The sequence below is a fragment of the Herpailurus yagouaroundi genome, unplaced genomic scaffold (assembly GCF_014898765.1).
Source record: "Herpailurus yagouaroundi ecotype Mexico unplaced genomic scaffold, PumYag 190, whole genome shotgun sequence".
NCBI classification, from domain to species: Eukaryota; Metazoa; Chordata; class Mammalia; order Carnivora; family Felidae; genus Herpailurus; species Herpailurus yagouaroundi.
The window spans coordinates 25,598,305-25,609,802 of NW_024412421.1; the positions used below are offsets into that span (position 1 = coordinate 25,598,305).

General features: G+C 53.4%; 1 protein-coding gene across 1 annotated transcript in view; it reads right to left on the bottom strand.

The window, feature by feature from the left end:
* FA2H (fatty acid 2-hydroxylase) overlaps positions 1-11,498 on the bottom strand; it is a 54,244-nt gene that overhangs the window by 17,048 nt on the left and 25,698 nt on the right. The window contains exon 2 of the mRNA XM_040443129.1: positions 10,068-10,160. Within this exon, the coding sequence (XP_040299063.1) occupies positions 10,068-10,160 (93 nt within the window). The remainder of the gene's footprint in view (positions 1-10,067; positions 10,161-11,498) is intronic.

An 11,498-nucleotide genomic window follows, 5' to 3' on the forward strand; every position in this document is an offset into this window, starting at 1 on the left:
TAAGAGACCATCTTTGCTTTATATAGCTTAGTGCTTAATTAGAGTTGACTGTAGAGTCAGGCCTAGGTGCAATTCCTGCCTCCATCACTTACTGTGTGACCTTAGGCAAATTACTTGACTTCTCTGAGCCTCAGTTTTCCCAGCTATGAGATGGAAGTAATGATACCTGCATAAAGTGTTCAGAAAGCTAAAACACGCCAGGGGAGGGACGCCTGGGTGGCTCAGTCAGTTAAACGTCTGACTTTGGTTCAGGTCATGATCTCATGGTTTATGGGTTCAAGCCCCACATCAGGCTCTGTGCTGACCGCTTGCTCAGAGCCTGGAGCCTGCTTCGGATTCTCTGTCTCCTTCTCTCTCTGCCCCTCCCCCACTTGGGCTCTGTCTCTCTCTGTATCTCAAGAATAAATAAATGTAAAACTTTCTAAACAACAACAACAACAACAACAACAACAACAACAACAAGAACAAACACACCAGGTGAGGTAGTTTGGTGGTGATGCAAGCAGACTGAGATTAGAAGGCAGAATGATTGGTACCAACGCCTGGGTCCAGGGTAGGAGAAAGGCCTTGCAGAAAACCTAGGGTTGGGTTAGAGCCCACAAAGCATGGAAGACTTGGAAAGAAGAGCGGAAGGGTGCAGGAGGAGATATGGAGTTGAGACTATGACCTATGGAGGTCAACTCTATGGAGTTGAGACTGTGGCCTATCTGGTATTTTGACACCAGTCTGCAGGGCAGTAGGAAGAAATCTGTTGATGGTCTTAGATGACAGAACACCCAGCACCAGGCCCAGGAGTTGGTACTTTATCCTCCAGGCCAACTGTCTCCAGGGTGGGGGTGTGTGCATCCCCTAGGGGTACTCAAGGCTGGTCCACAGATGCAGGGAGAAAATTTTAGAGACTCTTTCTGTTTGTGACACATTTATCTCATCTTTAAACCATGTATGAATATTTTCTAATACAAGAGTACATTAGCACATGCAAATAATTTAGAGATAATTAAAATAGACATGTAATGGACAAGGTGCTCTAAATGTTTTACTCATAGGGATGCAAGATCAAAAAAGCCCGGAAGCTGCAGCTCTGGGAAATGCAAAGCCCTTGAAGATTTCTGAGGAGTCTGCATATTGAAGAAGATTAACCTGGGCGCAAATCAGTAAACCACAACCGGTAAAGAACAATGAACTTGTAGTGAGAGACCACTTTCAAAGCCAGCCATGTATCAGCCATGGGCAAGCACCTTTACCTCTTGGAGCTCCTAGGCTCTGGCATCTATAAAGCTGGGTGTGCCCTGACCTTCCACCCACAATAGGAGAGGGGGTCAGATGTGCCCAGTGCATGGTGGGTATCAATAAATCTCCAAAATAAGGGAGTTAGGCAGTGTCAGGAAACTAAGAGTGTGTATGTGGAGGAAGAGCACTCGCGCCTGGGACAAGGAGTCAACAGTGATTCAGAGACCTGCCTTCCCGCGTCCCTGGCTGGAACGTCATCCTTGCACAGGCCTCCATGCCAAAGCTGGTGTGGCTTCAGCAGATCCCAGCCCTGCCAGAGGCGAAACTAGCCCCATTATCACAGCCTTGGAACAGGGTTTAGGGTCCTCAGGGCCAGCAGGGAGTTCACTGGGCATTCTTTCTGCGCCTGTGACCAGGGAGGAAAGGCCCCAAATCTTTGTGGTTCCTGCCATGTGAACTTGGTGATTCCCAGGTGGTGGCTGCCTTCCTGCTTCTCAGGCTAGAGGATGACTCATGTCAGCCTGGAGCCATCCATCCAGCACCAGTTATACCTGGCGATCACCCAAACCTCACCTGGCCCCAGCTCCCTTCCTGGCCCCAGTCCCCAAGTCTCCTTGACTTTCTCCCTTGGTTCTAGCAGCAGATAGATTCATTGGGTACACACTGTCTCATTCCTTCCATTCCTCTGCCTTAGGTCTCTACACACGCACGTACACAGCACCATCGCCACCAGGAAAAAGAACTGGAGGAACCAGCTAGCGGCCTTTGTTTACACCTTATCTTGCAGCGCCTCCAGAGCCCCACCTCAGAGGAAGCTAAGCCGGGGTCATGGTGAGAGCTTGAGGCTTTGTCCCAATTGCAATAACCTTAGAACTAACATTCACAGGGCATTTGTCATCTGTATATTCATCATGTACCAAGCACGGTTCTAAACATCTTGCGTGAATTAAATCATTTGACCCTTGCCGTACCCCTAACTAGGTAGCTACTATTATTATTGTTATTTTGCAGATGGGAAACGAAGGTGGGCAACTTGCCCAAGGTTGCCCAGTTACATCTTTTTGGTGAATTGGCTCCCTTATCATTGGGAAATGGCCATTTTGGTCCCTGGTAATATCCTTTATCCAAAGCCCACTTCGTCTGATTTTAATAGAGGCACACTGGGCTTTTTTATGCTTGGTGTTTGTACGGTCTATCTTTTCCTACCCTTTTACTTTCCTCTTGCATTTGTCTTTACATTTAAAGAGCATCTCTTGCAGACAGCGTATAGTTGGGTCTTGCTTTTTTATCTAGTCAGACAATCTCTGCCTCTTAATTGGAGTGTTTGGTCTATTTACATTTAATGCTGGGTAGGTCTACTACCTTCTTTAGTACCTTGTTTTCTATTTGTCTTCTCCACTTTTCTTTCTTGTCTTGTTTGCATTAATCAAATATTTAAAAATATGCTATATTATAATCTCTATTGGCTTTTTAGCTATGTTTTTGTATTTTTCCTCCAGCTACGCTCTAAGGATGATAATATGCATATTTAACCTACCACCATCTATCTTTTTTTTTTTAATTTTTTTTAATGTGTTTATTTATTTTTGAGACAGAGAGACACCGAGCATGAGCAGGGGAGGGGCAGAAAGAGGGGGAGACACAGAATCTGAAGCGGGCTCCAGGCTCTGAGCTGTCAGCACAGAGCCTGACATGGGGCTTGAACTCACAGAGTGTGAGATCATGACCTGAGCTGAAGTCGGACGCTCAACCGACTGAGCCACCCAGGCACCCCATCACCATCTATCTTGAATGAACCCCCTGGATTTTATATGTTCCATTTTTGCATGTTACACACAACACTCTATGCCTGTACACTTAGTTCAGACTTAGCTACCTTAGACAATGAACGTTTCTAGCTATATATAACACAAGGGTATGGCCAGGCAGGCCTCTCTCTCAGCCTAGCAGTGGTTTGGGCAAATTTTTGCCTGTTGATCCATTTTGCCCTTATTTCATAAAGTGAGTAGAAAACAGCATAGGATTTATAAGCTTAATTCAGTTGAGACACAGGAAGAATGTCTAGGTGAGCAGCAAGCTGGGAATCTAGCCTGAATCTTATACCCAATTGCAAAGGGAACAGAACAAAAGGACAGAGCAGGTGTGGAGAGCTGGTTGTTTACAGGTGGGGTAGATAGGGCCAGCTCCCTCAGCCCCTCCCCCCCCAACATGGGCATCTCTTGTTTGATGTCCTGTGGCCCACCTGGTCTTTGGACATGACTTTGGTTCCTTCCTGGGTAGGCCAGTGGGCACTGGCCATGTACGAATGGAAGACTTGCTATCTAGAGTTGGTCACAAGGCTGCCTCCGACCTGATCACTGGCCTTGGAGGACCTCAAACCTGGCTCCATGTCTTGCCCACAGTACATTTCTGTGAGGGAGCCCTCCTTGGTGCCAGGGAGGGCCATGTCACTCTGGGGGCTGAGGCACTGCCCTGAAAGAATCCCAAGGAGGCTCATTTTCCCCTCTGCAAACATCCCCCTCAGTCCTCAGTAGCCAACACCTATATTTCCACTACTGGAGCATTAGCCACTATTCCAGGGGAAGTAAAGCGAGCCTTCCATGCAAGTATAGAAATCCAGGCCCACTGCCCTCCTCCCCATTTTATGGGTAAGGGCATTGTGGCCCAGAGGGTACAAGTGACTCTTGAGATGGGACTGGTTGGTCCTGGGGCAGGGGGGACCCCGCCACCCCCCCTTCCCTCCACACAATCTCCTAGGAGCTGGGACATTCACCATATGCTCAACCTTCAGTTAGATATACATGCACTGACAGGGTGTCTTTTCTCAATTCTCTTCCAGCCCCAATCCCTGCCCGAGAAAGTGTCAGCTGGATGCTAATGCGTCCAACACTTCTCACTTACTGGGTCATTTCCAACATGGCAGCTGGCTGGGAACTGGTCTTGAGAAGGGAGGATGGTAGAGAGGAGAGCTCAGAATCCAGGGAGATGGGAAGGGTCTCAAAGTAAATTTCACTTCCTCTTCTCCCCGGCTGAGGGCCCTTAATCCTCCCATACAAATGGCTCTCTTCCTTCCCCCTTCCAAGCTGGCCCCAGGTCCTGGCCCCTCCCCACCTCTATGTCCTGGGGCTCTGCGAAACAAGGAACTGCAAGGAAAAAGATCTGCAGCCTTTGTCTGGTCCTGAGTGGGGGAAGGAGGGGGGAACAGACCACTGACCACACTTCCAGTTCCCAGGCATCTGGGGGTTTCCATAGCAACCTTCTCAATAACAAATCCTCCTTTTTCAAATGCGGAACCTGATGCTCAGAGACAGCAAGTCATTCACTCAGGGGTGCCCAGCTAAAACTGACAGCATGGGTGAGGGTGAGGATGTATCCAGAAACTGTTTGTTGGGGAGGGGGGTGGTCATTTAATGAACTCAAAAATCCTGAGCTACAGGCTGGGCCCCGGAAAACACATGTAAATCGGGATAAATTTGGCCCAGAGTCCTACGCCCCTCCCCCACCCGGCTCTGCCCTTGACCCAAGGGTGGGGGAGGGCTCTCCCGGGCTATGTCTGGAATGCAGCTGCAGCAAGGCCTGCAGGGGGAAAGGGCAGCCTGCTGCCCAGAGGGAGCCTGGAAGGGTTTGCATGCTGCCAGGGTTGGAAGGGAGCCTTCTCTGCTCCCTGGGTCCCCCTCCCCCCAGGCAGCACAGGGGTCTGCTGGCACAGAACTCTTCTGAGGGCCAGCCCCAGCTCAGGAGTGGCAAACTGGGAATCTGCTCTTCCCCAACAGGGCACACGTGGGGAAAGGGGACGGCAGCTCTGTGCCAGCAGCTCCTCCCACCTCTGCAGCCATAACCTAAGGCAATTGTTTAAAGAAATGTCCACCTAAACCGCAGAGCTGCTGAGCTCATAGCTCCAGGGATGGCTTCTGAGCCAGAAAGGTGGGGGATGGGCTTCTAACCAGCAGTGGCCAGTGGGGAGGGGAGTGAGGGCTAGAAGCTCTACGAGAATCCTGGCCACTGTTCCTTTATCCTTGTCACAGGTCCCCTGGGCTCAGACTTCATGTCCGTTATCCTAAATAAGTTGTGATTTTGAGAACTGGAGCCTGACATGGTCCCATTTTACAGGTGAGGAGACTGAGGTCAGATGCTCAGTGGTACATGCTGCAGGGGGCACGTGCGCCCAAGCCAGCGCAGCTCCAGAGCCCAAGGTCTCAAAGGGCCAGGAGGCCTCCTATCAGCTGGCTAGGCGCCGCCGTGACTGTGAATTTGTCAGCACAGAGGCTTTGAGGGTCCCACAGAAGGCCTTACGGGGTGCCTGAAGGCCTGTCCTGTACAGTCTAACTGGGGGTTCCCAGCTGGACAAGCTCAAACCCACAAAGGCAGTTCTGGACCACCCACCTCCACCCTATACCCCGGGGGAAGTGGTGGCCTTCCCCCATGAGGGTTCAGAGATGAGAGTGGTTGGGGAGCAGGAGGTGAGGGCCAGACCCCAGGGAGAGAGGTTTGGCCATGTCATACAGAAAGCCAATGGGAACTCAATCCTTAAGGCTGAAGAACCCAGAGGGGACCTGCCCTGCCCCCACCCCCATCCCAAAGCGAGGTGGGCTCTTCTTTAACCCTTTCTATACCCTTTCCTACACTCTGGGCAGCCTGGCTTTCTTGACACCTACCCTGGAGAGGGTCAAGGTGAGACAGGAGGCCCAAGGAGACCCAAGGTGACCAGGGGACAGAATGCTGGGAGGTGAGCCAGGCCTGCACCCACAGTGTTGAGGTTGACCCTTCCCCAGATGTGGGCTGGCCAAGGGGCCCTTGTCTGGATCCAGGGGCTATTCTCCCCAGTTCTCAGTGACATATCTGGGTGTGCTGAAAACCCATGTAGCCAATGTCAACATCTTTGTAGGCACAGGGGAACCCCGGAGCAGCCTCTGATGCCGAGGGTCCTGTGTGTGGGGACGTGTGTATAGACCTAGGGTTAGAGAGCTTCCCAGTGCTTATTGCTTCGTGACACACCTGGATGGATGGTTCTACCGGTTTCTTAGGAGAAGAGAGTGGGCCTCACCCCCTGGTAGCCTGTGGACCTAGAGCACTTCTGGCTCGGCTCAAGGCAAGATGGGAAGGAAGACTATACCTCAGCTTCCGCCCTCCCTTCTGCCCTCCCCTCCCCCAGTACAGGCCTCAGGGTCTTATTCTTGGCTAGCTGTCAGGGTGGAAGGGGCCCAGGACACATGGAAGGAACAGGTCAGGGGAGGGGGCTCAACAGCCCTATGGTTACAGGCAGGGCCACTGAGCCAACCAGCAGAGTCACTTGGGACAGGAGCCCTCAGCTCTTCCTCATTAGTAAAACCAGGATCATTTTTTTAAAAGTTTATTTGTTTTGAAAGAGAGAGGAAAAAAGACAGAGAGAGAGAGAGAGAGACAGCATGAGCAGGGGAGGGACAGTCAGAAAGACAGAATCCCAAGCAGGCTCTAGTCAGCACAGAACCCAACACAGGGCTCGAACCCACGAACCATGAGATCATGACCTGAGCTGAAGTCAAGAGCCAGAGCTTACCTGACTGAGCTACCCAGGTGCTCCAAAGCAGGATCATTCTAATCCTTATCTTGTCCTGGTGTTCAAATGATTGGATCAGACAATAGACAATGTATATAAAGTGCTCAGCCCGGCATCTGGCACTTGGTAAGAGCTCAATGAAAGAAGCGTTAATTCAGGGCTAACTCCGCTTCCCCAGGGGGATCTGGGGCTGGGAATTTTTGCAAACCCCTCGAATCCCTCCAGTTCTGATTCTTGGGAGGCTGGCCCCCAAAGTGGGGAGGGTGGAGGAGGCTGGGGGTGCAGAGAGACTGAAATGGACACAGTCGAGCGGTGAAAAGAGGCAGTGGAACAAATAGCACAGGTGCATCTAGAAGCCGGGAGCAGTGGGCGGCTCCGGCCATCTATACGGAGACAAGCTCCAGGCTGGCTGGGTTCCAGAACACGGGGAGAGACATGCAAGGGCTAGTGTAGGGTGAGGAGCTACAGTGTGGTTTCTCATCCCACAAGGAAGCTGGGCATGACTGAGTGATCCAGTGAATGATTTAGAAATTGTTCCAGTAAAATCCCATGCAGAGCCTGAAAGGCAGCCGATATTGCACCTGTAAGCAGGGCGAGGCACCCTGGGCTTGCTTCCTGGCCCTTTCAGAACCTTCCACCCTTTGCCCAGGTACCCCCACCTCAGTTTCCCCTCACTCTTTCCAGAACAGCCCACTCTGTCCTCCAGCTTCCAGGCCCTTCCTTAGCAGCCCCCCAGAGGGGCTCCCTTGAACGCAAAACACGAAGGGTTAACTTTGGCAAGTCCTGCCCTAAGAGCGGTGTCCAAGTCCCCGCCAGGCCCGGGACCCCGGCTGAGTCAAAGCGACTGCCCTGTTGGTCTCTCAAGGTCCAGACCCAACAGACGCCCCCAAGCCCCTGGCCTGGGGCAGAAAAATAGGTATAGGGTCTAAATCAGACCAGGGGCTTAAGGGCTCGCCCAGCCTCTCCACTCCCCCAAAGGGACTGGGATTGAACCTGTGGTAGACGAATGCAAAAATAAGGAAAAGCGGGGCACCTGGTTCAGTCAGATGAGCGTCCGACTCTTGATGTCAGCTCAGGTCATGATCCGACCTGGTTCGTGAGATTAAGCCCCGTGCGGGGCTCTGCAGTGACAACGCTGAGCCTGCTTGGGATTCTCTCTCTCCCTCTCTCTCTCCCTGCCCCTCCTCAGCTCACGTTCTCTTTTTCTTTCTCTCTCTCTCAAAATAAATAAATAAACTTAAAAAAAAAAAATAAGAAAAAGCAAGCGAGGCACTGTTCACTCTCCCTGGGAAGCCCAGCTCTCCAGGCTGACCCCCACTGCTCCCAGTGGGGCTGGGGGCCCCTTCCCAGGGCAGGTCTCCAAGCCCTCTCTCAGCCGGAGACACAGGAGGAGGGGGGAGGAGGAAGAGAGAAAGTGTGTGAAAGAATGACGGAGGGGCAGGGAAGGTGAGTCAGGCTGGGCTGCCAGGCCCTGGGAGGGGAGGAGGAGGAGGGAGGCCTCTCTTCCACTCTGGTGGGGAGCGGGGCTGGTGGGGACCACCGGGGCACGGGGCACATGGAGGAACAGGACTTGATTTCCCCTCCCCCTGCCACATACAGTGACACGGCTGGAGTCAGCCTTGAACCTGCAGCCTGGGGAGACTGAGAGGACCCTGCCCCAGGGCGGGGCTGGCAACACAAGATCCCCTTGTCCCCTGGAGTGCCGGGGTGGCCCAGTCTGTTAAGTGTCAGACTTTGCCTTGGGTTGTGTGTTCATGGTTCGGTTCGTGAGTTTGAGCCTGCGTTGGGCTCTGTGCTGACAGTGTGGAGCCCGCTTGGTGGGGCGGGGGACTCTTCCTCTCTCTGCCCATCCCCGGCTCTCGCTTGTGTGCTCTCTCTTCAAATAAATAAATAAACTTAAAAAAAAAAAAAAAAGAATCCCCTTGTCCCCAGCCAGCCTCCCTTGACAGTCCCCTCCCTTCCAGGATCATTCTCTCTGATTCTCTCTTGCCGGGGTGCCACAGGGCTGCCCACATCCATCCAGTCCTTGTCGGCTCTCTCTTTATTGCCTTTCCCACACTCAACCCTCCAGGCCAAGCTCACGGGCCCCAAGCATCCCTCTTCGCTGCTCCTTTCCAGACCACCCGGCTGCTGAGCCCTGAGCTGGACACCCGCAGCTCACTCTCTGGGCCTGCCCTTATCCCCACACCCTCCCCCCACTTCAGCTGCTCCTGTTTTTCCAGGATGAGGCCCTGACGCCACAGCTTCCGGGGTCCCTGTCCCATTCAAGCTGGCTGTCTCCCCATCCGTCCTACCCATGTGCAGAACAAGTCCAAGCCCCCAAAACTTCCAGAGAAGACACCCAAGGGGCGTCTTTGCCATGGGCTGAGGGGCTCCTCTAGAGGCAGTGGCAGTTCCCATGTGACAGATGCTGTCTCCGGGTTCCCGGGGTCCTTCCTGAAAGGGGCCCAGGAAACAAGCAGCTTTGTGGATCCTCCCCACCTCTGGCCACCTGTGTTCTCTGGGTGTGCTTTTCACATCTCCCCAAGTTGTAATAACTGTTGGCCGGGATGCTCGGTCCTCCCCAGCAGGTTGTGTGCTCCTTGGGGGCGGGGGCCTGTCCTGTTGTCTCCTGACCCTGGTGTCCAGCACAGGTAAGGGACATTCATGGATGTGCACGGTGGTGTCTATTCCAGGCTTGGGACAGTTCCACAACCCAGGTTGGAGGGAAATGGCGCTCAAGTCTGGTTCCCCCCAGATCTCCCAGGTGATATAGCTTCTACCCCTGTTCCACTGAATGACCTCACTTCCTCTGTGACCTGTCAGCTCATCCAGGATTCCCCAAACCAGCATGTGTGACCCGCTTCATCACAGCAGGAGAGGTCAGGTGCCACAGATGGATGTTGTAAATGGTGCCAGCTGTCTCCCCCGGGGCCTCAAGGCTCCCCCCTCCCCCCACCCCTCCCCTGTACTGGCCGGTGACCCCTGAGAGTGATTATTAGCGCCTGGGGGCAACTCTGCCCTGCAGGCCGGTCAAGCTGGGTTTGTCTGGACCTTCTGAACTTGTCATTGTGTTCTTCTCAGCCCCAGGCTCTGTGGGAGACCACCCTCTGGGGTGTTTGGTCGGAAGAACCCCCGTGTGCGCAGTTTCCCCACACCCACCACCTCGGCTCTGGTTTGCTTTCGCGCTATGAATGTCTGCTTCCCCATCTCAACCCTCCTGGGAGGATGTCACAAACACGCACAGTCTCTGGCTCCACACACTCCCGCCTCGGCCCCAGGAGCCCCGGATCATCTCCCAGCCCTGCCCTCTGCCAGCTACCTTGTCCCAGTCCACCACTTTGAACTTTGGCTCCATCAAAGGGTCTGTCTTCTGAGTGTTCACAGAGGCCACAGTCCCGTTCTCCACGGAGCCCTGGGGAGAGAAGATACAGGTGGTTATCTATGGTGCTGGGGTGGGAGTGGGGGGAAGGGAGCAGGGAGCCAGCCCAAGGCGAGGCAGCCCACAGTGACGAGAGCCTCTTGCTGGGGCAGGGTGGGCGGAAATCAAGGACACTGAGTGCATCTGAAAAAGGTAGACGCTACTTGTGTCGTTCTCCGCAATTTTCTCCTCCTTTTACAAAATAATTTCTGGGGGCGCCTGGGTGGCGCAGTCGGTTAAGCGTCCGACTTCAGCCAGGTCACGATCTCGCGGTCCGGGAGTTCGAGCCCCGCGTCGGGCTCTGGGCTGATGGCTCAGAGCCTGGAGCCTGTTTCCGATTCTGTGTCTCCCTCTCTCTCTGCCCCTCGCCCGTTCATGCTCTGTCTCTCTCTGTCCCAAAAATAAATAAACGTTGAAAAAAAATAAAAAATAATTTCTGTAAGAACAAGAGGCAGAAAGGTATGGGAGAGAAAAAAAGCTGGCCGAGAGTGTGTAGGAAGTTAGAGCCATCAGTGGGTATGCTGTAGGCAAGGGAGTCCCTGCCAGCCTCTCTCTCTCTCTCTAGGTCCCTGGCAGGTGTCAGGCAGAGGGAGGCACAGGGTGGCACCCTGGGCACCTGGTAGGCTCACTGTGCCGTTCCAGTGACCACCGCACCTCCCTCCCTTCCCAGGAATTGCAGAGCCCATGGGTCACAGGCTGGGGCAGCTAGGTCCACATGCCCATAAGAAATGCAGCCCAGAGAAGAAGACAGTCCCTCTAGGAGCTCCCATGTGTGGGTCAGCAGCTGTACATGGGGCAGAACTGGCAGAGAGGTGCCCAGATGGGCTCAAGGTGAAATCGAAGTCGCAGAGAAGCCAAGTCAGAAGGAAATGGAATTGTGGAATGTACCAGGAAAGTCACATGGCTGCGGCTGGCCCTGACGTCATGGGGTGGTGGTGAGGGGGCTGGGGAGGGCAGGAGAGAGGTGGGGAGAGCAGTGCCACTGGGAGGCCTGCCCTCAGATGCCCCGTGACTAAAGCATACTGTGGTGCTGGTGACCGTGGTGGGGACCCCGGAAGCAGGGTACTTGGCAAGGACTGAGGAACCGAAGCAGCCCTCTGGGGTTTCTATTGGCACAATTCTTCGGTTTTTGCTTCCAAACGAACCAAGAGAAACTGGGGGTGACAGCGAAGCTGGCATTCTCCGGGGAAACCCATATCAACCCTGTAAAAGTAGACTTCTGTGGTCCTGTCTTGGGGTGGATATGTCAGTGTTTTTAGTCTGGGCCACCGTACTGATACCTGAATTCTTTTCTTTTCTTTTCTTTTCTTTTCTTTTCTTTTCTTTTCTTTT